Raw genomic sequence first — 17271 nt, forward strand, 5'->3', positions numbered from 1 at the left:
CTATTTCCTATAGACCCCTTAATATTGCAAATGGAGCAGGAAGGAGAGACAGCTTAGGTTCTACGGCCTGCAACACTGCCTAGCAGAGTTGACCCATGTTGGAGGCAAGAGCATGCTATGCCCTTTTTCAGTGCAGTCCGTACCTCACAGCACTGTCTCTAGATTCAGAGATTACAAGGCTAGGAAGGATCATCATGATAACCTTAGTCTCACCCCTACATAACATGGGCTGCTGGACTTCCCTGAATTAACTCTAGTTCGAACCTCAGTACATCTGTTATTAAAAAACATCCAATCCTGGTGATAGAAAATCCACCACAATCCTTGGCACGTTCTTACAAAAGTTACTTACGCTTATTGTTAAAAGAATACATCCTATTTTGAGTCTGAATTTGTCTGGCTTCAGACCCCAGCCAGTGGATTTAATCATACCTTTGTCTATTAACCCTTTTATGTTCCCTCTAAGTACCATATACCACAGCCAAGTTACCCCTTACCTTCTCTTTGATAAACTTAATAGACTGAAACCTTGGTGCCTCTCACTATAAGGCAAGTTTTCCAACCTTCTAATAGTTCGTGTGTCACTTCCCTGAACCCTTTCGTTGTTCTTTTTTAATTGTGGGCACCAGAACTGGACACAGCATTCCAACAACAGTTAAAGCAAGGCCAAACACAAAGGTAATATCATCTCCATACTCTTACTCTATCTTCGCCTACGTATGGATCCAAGCATCAAATTAGCTCTTTTGGCCACAGCTTTCCACTGGGAACTTAATAGGTTCAGCTGATTATCTCTGATTATTTATGATGATGCCCACAAGTCAGAATTTCAGAATTTCACCGGTTCCCAAAACAGACTCCATGCCTGTATTGTGACCTACATTCTTAGATGGATGGTTTTATATTTGGCTGTATTCATACTTGTGTTTGCTTAAAACCATCTTACAATGGCAAACAGATCACTCCACATCACATACATGTCCTACCTACCCAATCTTCAACTCTGCAGACTTTCTCCATAAGGAATTTCTAAAAAGGACACTAATAAAAATATTAAATGACATAGGCCCAAAAATTAATCATTGCACAAGCAGACACACACCCATGTAGTGATTTGCCTTCTTATGGATGCTTTTTGAAACATACCGGTCAGTTTTTAATCCATTTAGTTTATGTCTTGTTGATTTTGTATCCATTTCTGTTTCTTAATCAAATGGTGTACAATACCAAGTCAACTGCCTTAAGGAATATTAAGCATATCACATCAACACTATTATATTTATCAGCCAAACTTGCAAAATCATCCAAAGTAAGATATTGTTAGTTTGATAAGACCCACTGTCCACAAAGCCACTCTAATTAGCATTAATTATATTAGTATTAGTTATATAATCCTCCTTAAGCAGCAGCATAGCAACGCAGCTGGGCACCTGGAGCACAGGAGCAGTGGTGACTTCCAGTTTTTGCCACTGTGATTGCAATCATGCAATCATTTTTTCAACCTGCCCCTCCACACCCCGCCCCAAGTCAGTTAACCCTAGTTATGCCACTGTCCTTAATTATTAATCAAGTTCCTGTAAACCATTCCAGTATTTTGCTCAAGATTAATATTAAGACAATAGATCTAGAAATACCCAGGTCATTCTGATTACCCTTTTAAAATATTTGAACATTAGCTTTTCTTCGCAACCTTTTCAGTGTTCCAAGGCTTTCTGAAAAAAAAAGAAATCAGCCTCAAACACTCATCAGCTGGTCTCTGGATTTTTTTTAAAGAAGTCTAGTATTAGTTGCTGCTAAATAATATTCTCTGTAATAATGTTTGAGATGGAAAGCATTTAATTGTCATTTAATCATATGATATGATTACCTCATCTAGCATTTTCCCCAGATATAGAAAAGAAATAATCAACACTTTTGCTCTTTCTGCATTATTACTGACAAGTTTACCATGTCTATCTCATAATGTACAAATGCCATTGTTAGGATTCTTTTTGATCCTGATATGCTTCAGAATCACAATACGTCCTTACTATTTTCATTAACTTGTTGGCCACAGGGACCTTCGTGCCCTTTTGCTTTTCTTAACCATTTTCCACAATTCCAAGCTTCTGATGTAAGCTTGTAATTAGTAAATATAATCTGTTCTTTAATATAAGCTTTGTACATGGAAATGCTCTTTTAGTAACTACAGGTGGGGATTTCCAAAGTACCTAAAGTTAAAGAAGTACATGTTCCACTGGATCTCAGCAATTTGGAAGCAGAAGACCCGCTGAAGCTTTGGGAAAGTTCATCTTACATACATAAACATGGAATCAATTCTAACAGGCTTAATGGAACGGAATTATTTACAAGCTTTTTGGAATGAATTTCTTTCCATTTCTCATGATATTCTTTCAAGATTTAAAATCTCTGTTCCCTCCTGTTTTAATTTAGAAACAACCAGCTGTTAGGAAATCATACAGGAAAAAAACACTATTCTGACCAGAATTCACAAAGTTAAAAAGAAATCTTGGACCAAGAGAAGGAAAAAATTACACGTACAGAGCCAGTACAATAGGTGGTAAAATTTATTTCTTAATCTCTCTTTCAGCAAAGATTTGTCTGTCAGTCTGCAACAATTTCAGAGGGGTGTTATCTCCAGAAGCCCCAATCTCTAATGCCCTCTACCAATCAGATGATATGCCTGGAGAACTGTATATAGTAGCTTGCCTTTAACAGGACACGTGGAAATAAAATACATGCCCACTGCTATTCGATTCATGGCAGCACTTGGACTTTCTCATTGTTTGGTGTAACCTCCTCTCCGCCATGAACAAAAACGCTAGGGCGTCCAGCAGAGAAAATGACTTTTCCTGTTTCTGAGGAATAGCAGAGTTCAGTTCCCTGCGTGAGAAGGTGCTACTGAAAGAGATTCTCACACTGAGCAGTCCACAGACAAAATGCAGTTTTTCCGTTACAGCATTCATCATAAATAGTTCTTGTCTTGTGCTTTGAGACAGATTCTTAATCATCATATCAACTATGTTGCTCCCTCACCAGTGTTATTAATAGCATAATTTTCCCTCTGAAGAAAGAAGAATGAAGGAACCTTGTTTTTAATCACGCTTTAGGGTTGTTGTTTGTAGCTGTGCTGGTCTAAGGACATAGGCAGACAAGGTTCTTTGAGTGGATGTGATACGTTTTATTAGACCAAGTAAACAGTTGGAAAAACTTCTCTTTGCAAGCGTTCGGACACAAACGCCCTTCTTCAGGCAACAGGAAAAATCTATACAGACTCCCTGTACAGACTCTCCCTATTGCCTGAAAAGGGGTGCTTGTTCCCAAAAGCTTGAAAAAGAGGAATTTTTCCAACTGTTTAGTTGGTCTAATAAAAGATATCACATCTACCCAAAGAACCTTGTTTTTAATCATACTTTTTCATTTCTGTTGATGCACCTTGAGTTTTTTTCATTCCAAGATTTCTGAGCTGCACTTCAGGCTTATTCCCAGAGAGAGATACTTGCTTTCTTTTCTTTTTTTTCCCCTTTTTTACGTGCCTGTCCTTTCAGTGTAGATGAGCAAGGCTTCTCCAAGACCACCAAGCAGAAGGCTGTAAACAAAGTAAGGTATACATTTTAGCACTGATCAAGAATGCACACTTAATAGAAGGACAAACCGCACAGCACCAAGAGAAAGGAGGGAATTCCTTTGCCTCAGGCTGACATTACAAAACCCCAACATGATCTTTTGGGGACAATGCCATTTTCATTCAGATTGCTAAGAAATGACCAAAAGCAGAAACTGCTTGTCTTGTAGATCTTACTGAGCATCAGAAGCATGTATGTGCAAATATACAGACATATCTACATAAAAAAAATGTTTACAGGAGAATATTGATATATCATGCATACACTACATGAATGAAAGGAAAGGGAAGAGAGAAAGGGCTGAACCTCAGCTGGTTCCACACGATTCCCCTTGCCAATATCTGTCTGTATTCTGTCTTGACAATGCACCCACTGAGTGATAAAAAATAGGAAGGGATGTAAACTCATGACTCACTGGGAAACAAGTCAACCGCTAACTGAAGAGGCTAGAAGAAATGTCAGCTCTGGGCAGTTTATGCAGAATTTGATGAACTACTTGAAGTTTCTATGTACCTGTTTCTCCACTTATAGAACAGCAGGCAGAAAACTGTCTTAGTGTTGTATGTACAACTTGTTCCTTAACGTCATCTTCTTGCAGCACAAAAATAGCCCTAATCATTCCTCTCCCACCCTAGTCTTGTGCTGGAAGCAGGGTTCCATAGTTAGCTGGATGAACTGAAATCACCTTTTATTTCTAAAATGTCAATCACCAGCCCATTCATCTTGTGCAATGGCAAATAATCCCCTCTGAAATGACATTGAAGAGATACAGGGTGGAACACTGGCTCTTTTCCACTTCCTTTACAACAGGGAGAACTAAATGTAGTGGCCTTTCATTTTACCCTGATGGCTTAGTTAGTTTATGAAACAGCAAAGCTGCTTACTGAACTTTATAAATAAATCAAACTTCTATAAATTTGTTAGTAAGAAGGCATTCCCCCCCATCCCCCCACCCTCCCCTCCAGAAGCAAGGAAAGCTGACATGGTTCTTTGGACTTAAATAATATTATATTTGCTTAAATCTCAGTTTCATTGAACTGTTTTATAAATCTCATAATCCTACCATTCCTGAAAGGAGTAAATATTACATAACAATTGTATAATATTAATATAGTTATACTGCTGTACAGTATAAAGCTCTGGATGCTAGTAGGCAGGGAGATGGCAACTTTAAATTCTGACATGCTGAACCATTGGATGTGGAACTAGAACTAAAGGAATGGTGGTCCAGGGTTTCTAAAGAGATTTAAAACCAAGATCCTAGGCACCTGTAATTGCTGAAATCTTGGGACACTTTATGCAGAATCCTTGGGTTAATATTTTTTCTGAAAAAAATTCCATGAGATTTATAAAATTTCAGCTGTAGTTATTAATATACACTTAGATTCATATTCTTTGCTGTAGTCACTAAGGAAAAACCCTATAAAATATAGATTCCCATAGAAATTACTCTGAGAGAAAGAACAACTTTTACTTTCAATAGTTTTAAATACAGACCTTAATGGAGAAACATATTCCTGCTTTAAAACTCTACAGGAGCAGTTCTTGACCAGGGTGGCATGAGACCCTTTCAGGGGTGCTGTAGCACACATGCTGCCACAGCCAGGTGGACCTACCCCCTGCACTTCATGCACAGCCATACTGGGAAGGATTGAGGCACAAGCATGTGCTCTTGCCTACATCAGGGTTACTGATACATTTATAGAAGGCAGGAGTACCCAATTTCTCACCCCCGCCACTTCTGCCCACAGAAGCATGTGGGGCAGATGGAGCACAAGGGGGGAGGGGCTGCCAGACTGGGAAAGGCCACAGCAGGACTGGCTTATCTGATTTAGGTGTATCTGGCTGTGCAGACAGATCTAGCCTTAAGGGTGGGCAACACTGGCAACTGCACATGGCGCCATGGTCAGGGGGGCACCACACACATAGAGCAGTGCCGGAGGCAGAAGGAGTGGTGACCAGCCCACCCTCGCCTATTGCTCAAGAGGAGCCAGAACGGGCTACGCAGGCAGCTCTGCCTCCCTGCCAGACTGTGCCCCATGCTCCTTAAGGCTGGCTCTGCAAGCAGGGTAGTTCAGGTATCACCCTGGCTGACTAGCACTGAGGCAAGCTGAAGCAGTACAGCAGTCGTTCTCAACCAGGGAAATACCAATTCGGAAATGTTATGGAGGAGGTTCCCTAAATCTACAGTGGTTGAGAACCACTGATCTACAACTTGGCCTAAAAATTCTACAGAAAAGCTACAATTTTCTATTAAATTCTAAATGACTTCTCTTTAAGAGGGCACTTCCTGTCTAAACTACTGCGCTAACTTTAACATATTCTATCCATAGCTGTACCTCAGTGATCAGGAAAAAATGACTGGGTACTTGATATCTACAATAGATACAGTAGCAACAGCCAGATACATCATATAGTCCTTTGAGATACTTTGGAATAAAAGCTAACATGTAAATAAAGGTAGGCTCTATTATGGTCTCATCTTTATATGGTTATCTGTTCTAGTATTCCAGTCCTTATCCTCAGTAATTTAATATGGTCTCATGAACATCTCACCATATACTTTAAAGTCAAGAATGTAGCTGTATTCCCCCTAATTGAGCTGCTGACCTTGTATTCCCTTGTGTGTATATCATTTACCAATCTAGCCTCTACCAAGGGAGGAGAATGCATGTCCTGCTTTGTATTTTGTTTATGATGGGATGGACCTTATGCCCATCCCAGCACTACAAAACTAACACACAAAGAAATAACCAATATTAATACTGGACATGTGCCAAAAAATCCTCACTGCAGCTGCCCTAATACAACAAACTCTATTCTAGGAGCTTTGCTGATATCCCTGACACTGCTTGTTCCAAACAATAAAGGGCACCAAAAAAAATCATCACCTGCTTGAATTCTCAATCATCTAAACATAATCCTGGGCTAAGGTCTCAAATAAAGCTTCTCTGAAGAAATTTATTTGCTATTTATGCATTATACACTCACATATGTACATTATGTAAGAGCGTAGAGGAATATAGTGCTTATATTGTACATTCTATATGTATATTTCTATATAAATAAATTAGCATACACTTGTGTGTGTCAATGTATATATGCTACATACACACATACACAATCATGCATATTTTACACTCGCACATATGTATAAAATACAGTGAAGATTGTCAGACTAGCTTAGTGCTAGGCAGGGTGTGTTGCAGTTTTCAGCCTTTGGCAACATTTCAGCAGGATGTACTGTGTTACACATACTAAGCCACAGAAGTGACCTTCTGCAATTTTAGAAAAACATACAAGATTTATTTTGGCATTTCTTATCAAAAAGAGCCCAGTTTGATTTCAAGGTCTGCTCTCTGCACTTTGTTTAATCTATGAGCTGTTAAAAAGAAAAGAAAAAGCTACATGAGACATGATTCGGGAAAAGAGAATAGAATGGAAAACATCAGCCTTGAACTATATTAAAGATATTTTGCTTCTAGTGTTTTAAGGTCGATAAATGAAACCGTAATGGACATATGTTGGTTCCAAAAAGCATTTTAAAACTAGTTTCATAGTTTCTAGGGTTGGAAGGGACCTGAGCAGATCATCTAGTCTGACCCCCTGCCATGGCAGGAAAGAGTACTGGGGTCAAACAACCCCAGCAAGATGTGCATCTAACCTCCTCTTAAACACCCCCAGGGTAGGAGCCTGCACCACTTCTCTTGGAAGTTGGTTCCAGACCCTAGCCACCCTGACCGTGAAGTAGCGCCTCCTGATATCTAACCTAAACCTACCCTCTGCCAGCTTGTGCCCATTATTCCTGGTCACTCCCAGCGGTGCTCGGGGGAACAGTGACTCCCCCAATGCCTGCTGATCCCCCCTGACTAGTTTATAACAGGCCACAAGATCCCCCCTCAGCCTTCCCTTTTGGAGGCTGAACAGGTTCAGGTCCCATAGCCTCTCCTCATAGGGCCTGCCCTGTTGTCCCATGATCATATGAGTGGCCCTCCTCTGGACCCTCTCCATGCTGTCCACATCCCTCTTGAAGTCCGGTGCCCAGAACTGGACGCAGTACTCCAACTGCAGCCTGACCAGTGCCGCATAGAGGGGGAGGATCATCTCTTTGAACCTGCTTGAGATGCATCTGTGGATGCATGACAAGGTGCGGTTGGCCTTCCTAACTGCCTCTCCACACTGCCGGCCCATGTTCATTTTGGAGTCAATGATGACCCCAAGATCCTTTTCCGCCTCCGTGCTGACAAGAGGGGAGTTCCCCAACCTGCAGGTATGGTGCCAGTTGTTCCTCCCAAGGTGCATCACCTTGCACTTGTCTGTGTTGAATCCCATCCTAGTCTCATCCGCCCACCCTTGTAACCTGTCCAGGGCTGATTGTAGCCTGTTGCACCCTTCCAGTGTGCCCACGTCCCCCCACATCTTAGTGTCATCAGCAAATCTGAACGGGGTGCTTTTTATGCACTCGTCCAAATCGCTGATGAAGATGTTGAACAGTGCGGGCCCAAGGACCGAGCCCTGGGGGACCCCACTGCCCACGTCCTTCCAGGTTGAGAAGGACCCACCCGCTACCACCCTCTGGGTGCGGCCCTCCAGCCAGTTGGCGAGCCATTTGACTGTGTGGGTGTCTACACCACAGCCCCCCAGTTTCTTAATGAGAATGGGGTGAGAAACAGTGTCAAAAGCCTTCCGGAAGTCCAGGAAGACTATGTCCACTGCTACCCCTGCATCTAATGATCTGGTGATCTGATCGTAAAAGGCCACCAGGTTGGTCTCGTTGAACTAACTGCCTTTCAATTGTAGAGGTCACATTTCACAATCCTTTTCTGCCTCATTGTGATTAAAGCACAAATATCTAAAGATAACTAAGGAAAAGCCATATACAGGAAGGAAATGAGTGGTTCATTGACTTGGAAATTCTACAAAACAATGAAGAAAAGTCAAGCACAAGGCAAACTGGATTACATTGTAGAATGCTTATTTTTCAGTTACAGAGGACTCGCATTTGCAGCTGTTTACAAAGTACAATATACAAAAGATCTCAGTCCTTCATTTGTTGAAAGATCTCAGTCCTTCATTTGTTGAAGGTCCAACTGGAGCTTCTCCAGTAATTTTACAGAGAGTAGGATCAGTTGTTCAAAAATGTCAAGGGAAAATGAAAACGAATGTCTAATATAGTCCTAGACATCTCAAAGATTTTAAGAAATATATCCCTTTGCAAAAAGCCTGTACACGGTCTATACACTGTTTATAGCCCACTGCACTCTTCCAAAACTACATATCCCACATCTGGCATGACTTAAATCCAGATGTGTTACCAAATCTGCTGCTAGATACACAGCAGCCTGATTTGCCTGATGCATATGCAAATCTGAGGGTGTGAGTGCACATATAATTCAATGACATGACTTTGAGCTTGATATTATAGTATCAAATCTTGAAAAGAAAACTCAGTGATTTAATTCACTGAAAAGCAGAATCCCTGTAACACTGAGCACAAAGAAAATAAGAGCCCAGTCTGAAGTTTTCCCAAAAAATGGAGGGATATAGACTTTCAACAATAATTCTATACACCAACATGCACTCAGAAACCTATTATCATTAACATATAATGTGTTACAGTTGCACTTGGAGGCCTCAGCTGAGGATCAGGACCCTAGGCTTTATACAAACACAGAACAGAAAGCTGGCCCCTGCCTCAAGGAGCCTAAACCTAAATACTGATACTACTCAAATAAAAACTTACAATTTTGCTTTAGGAAATTCCAAGTTTGAGAAGCAGGCTCTATATGGCAAAATATAAGGCACTGCTTTGGAAGGAGATATGTATTACTATTCCGTTTTATCATTTGTATTCACAGTCTGTGCTGTGCTGGGCACTGTCCACAGATACACAAAATATTACTGAGCGTAAATAGACTAGTCATTTAAAACAGTTTCTCAATCTGTGGTACACGTATCCCTGGGGGTACGCAAGACAGGCAGGGGGTATGTGGGTACCCCAATACTTTCTCTCACCCTCTTTTCTTCTCTTTCTCACCCCATCTTCCTTTCAAAAACTATGGCAAAAAAATTGGAGAGCTGCGCACTGCATGGCACTTTAAATTCCCCAGTAATAATCTGGCATGCCACGCTTTGCACAGCACTGGGTTTAGCCCTCCTAGCTTTGGCCACCGTCACCTTTAGCCCAGGTACATACTTGAGTTGTGCACCCCTGGTGTAAAAGGTGGCAACCCTACCCACACTAGATCAGGCATCTGTCATATCACGGCCTCATATACACAGCCCTTCTTCCAACATGTGGCACACATTAGGCTGTAAAAATATAATCCCCTGGAAATTTGAGTGTTGGTGTATTTAGTAAAATTTTCAGAAGTTAGGGGGTACTTGCTATTTAAAAGGTTGAGAAACACTGATTTAAAACATATTCCTGGGCAAACTAATTAATATTGCCCACGAAGTCAATAGGAAATTCAAAATAACCATAACAATTGCATGCAAATACTTACCAGCAAATTGTTGGCATGTTAACAGTCATGACAAAGAACAATGGTGACAAGCCAGCTGTGATAATCTGTGAAAAGAACAAAAAACCTGTTATAATTACAAGCTGCAACATCTTTCTTGATACTAACTTTTTGTAAGTGCGTTCACACTAATTATTTTCTACCCAACAGCTCTATAATCCATGCACAGGGAGAAACCCAGGGAGATGAATTATTAATACATGAAGCTATTATTCCCAAACTTCTCCCGTGACACACAGGCACCTTGCCTTTTCCCAGACCTCTAGTGGGTGGGACCCTGGTATTTGAACAAGCAGCAGCCATTAAACAAGCCAGCCAGAAGCAGTGGGGGACTCTGTACAAAGTGGCTGCCCCAGGAGCTGGGAAACCATGTGTATACGGCTAATGGACAAAGCAGTCAGGTTTAGATGTGTGTGAAATGTGTAGTTTGCAGCACAAATTGGACAAGCAGCCAGCCAGTAGAGATGGTACCCTACTAGACACACCACTATGTAATGCTGCACTGGAAACTTGCAAGCTCCTACCACCCTTAGCAAAGACCGGACTGGAGAGGCATAAGAAACACTGGTCCAGAAGAGCCTTAAATCTCATTGGTCCACATCAAACAGGCCAAAAATCTGTCCTAAGCCTAGGTCACACATTGGGAAGCATCCATATAGAAACTGCATGTGCCTAAGCCCCAGATCTTCAGGTATCTGCAACCTTCTCCAGCCTTGTCTTTTTTGTCAGGCCTAGTGAAATAGCCCTTCATTTAGCCATGCGTCTGTGTTGTTATTGAGACATGCTACAGCTAATGCCTGTATGACCTGGTGTCTGAACAGCTTTTGGTGCTTGCCTCCCAGCTCAAGTACATCTGGCAGGCTACTAGTACCTGAGTGGTATAGTACACCAAACCACATGGACTCCAGGAAGCAGTAAAGGTAGAAAAGACATGAGCATGATACAAGATTGTGTATTAGACATGAATTTGAAATGCAGTACTGCAAGGGAGAAAGAAACCAAATGATGTTGTGCTCTCAGTAACAGTGGTTCTTGAGGATGCCATGGGGTGCTGCAGGATGCCATGTAAGGTTAGCAGTGTTTGATCTGCAAACATGATTCATAAGATAAACCCTAAGAATTCAAACAGGCATCCATACTATTAAAAACATCCTGACCTATTATGGTCTTTCTGAGTTGTTTCCAATTAAAAAAAAATAGTTCTATTCTCCTTAGTCAAAAAATGAGTGAAAACTAAGAGTTGGCATTTTCTGAGGGGTGCCGTGAGTATAGCAAAGGGTGCCTTGAGTTTAGAAAGGTTGAGAACCACTGCTGAAGAGAAACATCAGGCAAAGAGTCCTGGTTGACAACTGAACTGCACTCAGGATAACCCAGGAGGATGAGAAAGGGGAAGCAGCTTTAAGGTATTTTTAGAGTGCTATGATCCTGGGGCAACCAGAAACTGCACCAGTTCTCATTGGAGATGGCTGGCTACCTACTGTCCCAAAGAGCAGTTCTAACAGCTAGGGATATAATGATATGACTTCCATGTACAATGAATAGCTCTTTGATCAGCCCCTCTTCTTCCAAACCACCTCCTGGCACAAAGGACAGGTATCTGAATTGTTATGCTGGCCCTATGCCACTATCAGAACAGTTCCCCCTGCAGAGAAGCAGCACCCTCCAAAGCAAGTTAAGCACTTCATCCATGTCCCCTTTTTGCCCTGGCCCTCCCACAGTGCCCTACACTCTAGGAGGAAAGTATGGACAGATAGCGTAGAAAAACATTTATGTTATCTGGGGACTGTCATAAATTAGGGGAAACTCTAGTTGCCCTGCACTAGAGCAGTGCAAAGCGGAGAGGGCCAAAGGCTGGGTTCTGATCCAGGATATCTTATCAGTAGAACTGTGCACTCACTGTACAGTTACTCAGCACAGAGCGAATGGTATTAATATGGCCATATGTATTTCTAACGGACATCATCTATCCTTCTGTTTCTAAGGTATATCATAATACAGACAAGTTTTTAGCGCACAGAACTGTAAGGATACTGGAAGCTTGTAAGAAGACTGCCAGGAGAAAAACAGGCATTTGGCAGGAGCAGGGGCACACAGAAGTTATGAACAGAGTTGTCTCACAGTTTCACTTTTCTCTTTCAGTTCTTTAAAAAGTTAATCTGTTCCTGAAAGCTGACTACGGCCTCTTTACTGACCCCACAAACAACATGGAAACTAAAGAAATAACTAAGCTTCTTCTCCATCAGCACAACCCATGGTAAACACCTATCTGACATATGCATGGTACTCAGTCTTCCCTTATGTCCATACAGCAATGAAAACACAAAGACAAAATAAAAGATCCCAACTGCAAATACATCAAAGACTTTATGATACCATAGGAGTTAGCATGCAATTGAGATGAATAGAGAATAGTGTAGTTCACATCTCTGAGAAAGATTGTTGGAGAAGACATCACAGCAACAGTTCGCTTTCAGTTCCCATTTGGAAGTTACTTTTGCAACCAGGAGCAATAGAAGTTTTCTTTAAAAAAATGGAAGTCCAAATATTATATAGCCTGAACATCTGATGCAGCTTATATAATCAGACCTACTTCTGGACACCTTTATTTTAGGATTCTGCAAATCAAAATCTAAGAACCTGCCCCTGATCTCTGGGTTCAGCTCTCATCTTATATAGACTTCGGTAACTCCATTGACTCTAGAGGAATGGCTCTCAATTTACACCACTGTAAATGATACAAGAAACACATATATTGAGCTTGTGCCAGACAGGTCATGGATAAGGAACTCAAGATGTACAAGAGCTAAGCATGTGAACAGAAACTGTAGTAGTTACAGAATTCCTTCTATGTTTCCTGTTCTCTAATTATAGGGAAATAAAGTGCCATATTTTAAAGTAAGAAGTTGCACTTGTGTCACTGACTCCATTATAGAGTCAAGTTTCCTGTAAAACTTTTCAAGTTGCCAAATAATAGGGGAATAAATATATGAAAATCTCTTTGAGAACAGCCCTAATAAAAATAATATACAATTCTATAGTAATCAACTCAAACTTTCCCACAACTGCTTTTGTAGGATTCAGCCTTTTGAACAATAACTGTAGAACATTAATGTATTTCTTTTACACTGGCATCCTTCTGGCTGCAAAATAAAAGCAAAATGTGAACTGCTGAGAACATGTGCATTAAGTAGTTAAGAAAAAGCAAAGGACAGACATTCTATACATAGACATTTCCAGCTTATGTTGTTTATGTGAAGAAATCATCCTCAGACTGCCTCTCCTCTGTAAGTGGACAGCCCAACTCCCTGTCTCCTCTTCACACTGCCAGATTGCTTTAGTAACCGAGCCTGGGCACCTACGGGGAGCTGTGCTGGGCTGTAGAGATTCTTTGTCCTAGTTCCCACCAAGATACCTGTATGACTCTGCCACCTCCACCTGAGGATGCCAACAACTGTTAAAAGGATTGCTCTGCATCACATAGACCCTGTTTCTAGTTGGGAAGTAGTGACGAGGTCACAAAAGTTTTAAAAGGGGTCACTCCATTTTGGAGGCAGTCAGTCATTTTGGGATGCTGAAACGAGCAACAAGTCTCCAGACCTCCATTGGTCTCTGGATGAACATGTCAGTAACTTACCTGCAATTTAGCCAATAATTTAGGATTAAATGAACTAGATGTGTATCAAAAGGGCCAACAAGCCTATTCTGTTTTGCTCATGGTGTTTTGTTTTTTTCTTTTGATATTTCTCTGTCTTATACCCATGCCCCAGGCCTCTTTGATCAATAAAGCTATCTGTTATAGCACACCTTGCTGGGTGTGTTTGAGAAGGGTGAGGAAAGCCTTTTTATCTCCCTTTTGGTCAGCTGGCTAAGGTGGGCGTGGCTTTTTACTTTCCTCCCATGTAGGAGGCTACTTTTGAATGCTTCAGGCTAAAAGGAAGCACCCCAAAGTACCACAGTGGGTTAGGCACTCCCAAGGTCCACAGGGTCTGTGCACCCTAGGCAGCACAGAGCCTTAACAAAGACCAAGGCCCAGGTGGTGGCAGCGGTTACCCCAGGCTTGCAGGTGTGTTCCAGGAAGGGGGCTGGCCCCCAGGGGAGGCACCCAAAGCATGGTTCTGGGGGCAGAAGAGCCCCCTATTGGCCCAAGTTTACTTTAAAAGGTTAAATTTAAAATAAAAAATGAATATTCAGGGAAGTCAGCCATATAATGTATTCAAGGATGAAACTGGGTATGCATGTTTCCAGCCTGGAATCTACTTTTACTTTTACTTTTCTAGGTTCCGATAAATGCTAAAAAGTCATCTATCTACATGTGTTAAATGTCCTTAATATAACTTTAAAAAATAGTGCTAAGTGCAGGAATCTCTTTTTCCTGTTCAAACAATTCCCTGCTTTTACACTCACAATTTACTGCCACCATTTTCAAAGGCCTAGGACAAAAGATCAGCCTTCCCATGTAAATAAAAGTTTACAATTTCAAAATCTATTTTGCTGCATTATCACTAAAACTGATATATGAATGTGTTAAATTTAAAACTAATGACCAGCAGCATATTACAAATCAAAGTCCTTTTTCTGCAAAGATGTCTGAAAATGCCTGAAAAGAAAACCTCTCAAAGTTACAGTAAAATGATATTGTCGGTTATGTAGTGGTCAGACTAGATCAAAATGGCTCTTTCTGCCCCTTTATCATATGGGGGGAGAGGGGAAAGATACAAGTAATCCCACTGATTTCAACAGGAGTATTTACATGCTTGGAATTAGATGTGTTGCAGAACTGGTGTCGGAGCAGCTAAACACAAACTAGCTGAACTGTCAGTTATATTAAAAAACATCTCTATAGCATTATGGAGTATCTTCTTTTTCGGGAAAAATCAATTCGTAGCCATTATTTAACAAAGCATTAGGAGTAACTTGAAATTATTACTGAAAAATAAGTACAAACCTTCCCTGCAAGAACATTTAAAAGGTTGGTTTTTTTACAGTATGTACCAAAGAGAAATAAGAACGTTCCTTATTCACATGTCCCTCAGGAGCACAATTCATTTAGAACTAGCATTTTGAGAGAACTTACCTATCTCAGTCTCTATAGTTCCAATCACTGAAGCACTTATATGCATGTTTTACATGTAGACAGAAGAGACAGCTCAGCAATAATCCCTGAAGAGTACCAGCTTTTTTATTAAGTGCACTTATTTAGCAAAGTCGTAACTGAAAACACAATCACACCATTTCAGGGAGACTGGTAGTTTAAGGGATGATGCATCCATCCCCAACTGTTTAGCCGTTCTGCTCCCCCCCATGGGAAAAAATAGTATAGCTTCATGATAGGATGAATGTTGCTGAACCAAGGTCTGGAGATACAAGATGGAGTGGGGTGGTAGTAGGTGTTTATTTGAAAGTTGGCTTATTTCTTCTACTTTAGAGTGTACAGAGAACAAAAAATAAAAGGAACCTACTTACATAAAGTGAATAAAGATTGTAGGTAGCCTGAATTCTTAGTGCAGACTCCAGAAGAAAGGTAATGGGGTTCCTCACCAAAAGAGAGCTACCCTATCTGAGTTGTCAGTACAGAACCTTTTTATGAATGTCTAGAACCTAGACTGTTGTGAGTCTTAACGAAGGACTGTGAGGGAGTAAGTAAGCTTGCTGTCCTAGAGACAACCTGTTTTGGCTGTACTGAAAATGAACGTATGGAAAGGGCAGATATATAGCAACTATAAGGATGCCAGAAGCTACTGGAGTAGATGAAAGTGGGTAGTCCAGGAAGAAAGCTGTAGGGTTTAAATGCAAGTAGCTGAGAGGGCAGAGGTTGCAAACCTCTACTTCATTCACTACCCAAGAGTAGAGAACTGGAGGCATTTGGGGGAGTTGGGAACCTAATCAGATCAAGAGTCTAGGAAGGATCCAAAAAGTTCCTTTAAGAACAGCAGGGCCCAGGGGCTGAGGCATCCATGTAAAGATGGGAGTTGACTTCTCAGGTGTAGAGACTCCCAAGGAACCTTTGACAGCTCCATCATTATTTCTATTACCAAACAGCTCTATAAACATTCGGCACAGTTAAAGCCTTTTGAAAACTGGCAAATGACCAGAGGTGCCTGAGGCACAGATACAAAATAAAGACAACCTAGCAAGAAAAAGCAATCATTCATGGGGAAAGGCAGGTGTGGGAGAGAAGAGGGCTAAGCAGGCTCACACGGTTAAAAAGCTTCTGCATGGCAAAGGCAACCTGAGAAGGCACAATAGAACAGGAAGTCTTCTCAGGTCTGCCAAACTACCACATAAACAAGTCTAATCAGAGCCAACTGTGTGAAATGCCCTCACCACAGTTGAGGACACCGTAGAGGACATAACAGTTACTTTGGGCCAAGGCAAAGAAACATGTGTGGAGATGCATGGTAAAATACTGAGCACCGGTAGATTACCATGTGGATTGTTGATGTAATAGAGTTTTTCTCCTCTCAACTAATAAGCAAGGCCAATGCTGTAGAGGTGCAAGAACAATCAAATGCATGCAAGAGCACAGGGAGACTAGAGACCCCCACACTCAATCCTGGGAACTAAGACACATGCTAATAAGCTCTTTTAAAAGCAGCAAGACTTAGGCAGAGAAGCTATACCGAAGAACTCGAGTGACTGACAGCCCCCAACTGAACAGCAGGAGGCATCCAATCACCATCATAAAGCTGATTGCTGAGGGAAGACTGTTAAAAGCCACACTCAGGCAAGCTAGGACTGCTGCTCAGCTGGATAGAACAAGGGGAGGGACCAGAGTAGCCACTTTGCTAAGCATAGAAAAGGGGAAAATGTCCAGGCCTTGCTCTCATGCATCCTACAGAACTCCACGGTGTGGACAGGCTGCAGAGAACTGGGACTGGCCCTTGTTCAGTCATAAAAGTCCAGCCTTGACAGATTTGTCCATACGCTTTCCCTCTGTGAGAGAGGTCACGGTGATCCTGCCACACAAGAAAAGTTTGGGTGCAATACAACTAGAGCCATGTCAGATACACGCAGACCAATCACAAGCAGAGCACGAAGAGTAGTCAGGGACAAAGGAAAGAAGAAGACAGCACCACATATGCCCCAACTCTTACAGCCACCAGTCAAATTAGAACCCTATG

At 41.5% G+C, this 17271-nt stretch overlaps 1 protein-coding gene across 3 annotated transcripts in view; it reads right to left on the reverse strand.

Annotated features, from left to right (window-relative positions):
* Nucleotides 1-2549: 2549 nt before the first annotated feature.
* Nucleotides 2550-17271, reverse strand: part of SLC35D4 (solute carrier family 35 member D4) — a 96312-nt gene continuing 81590 nt past the window's right edge. For all 3 annotated transcript variants that reach the window (XM_090039809.1, XM_090039807.1, XM_090039810.1), the window contains exons 14-15: nucleotides 10133-10197; nucleotides 2550-3589 (exon numbers count right to left, since the gene is read on the reverse strand). In XM_090039809.1, coding sequence (XP_089895935.1) covers nucleotides 3529-3589; nucleotides 10133-10197 — 126 coding nt within the window. In that variant the 3' untranslated portion in view covers nucleotides 2550-3528. The remainder of the gene's footprint in view (nucleotides 3590-10132; nucleotides 10198-17271) is intronic.

This window comes from Crocodylus siamensis, chromosome 3 (assembly GCF_052110815.1).
Source record: "Crocodylus siamensis isolate JL-2025a chromosome 3, ASM5211081v1, whole genome shotgun sequence".
Classification (NCBI taxonomy): Eukaryota; Metazoa; Chordata; order Crocodylia; family Crocodylidae; genus Crocodylus; species Crocodylus siamensis.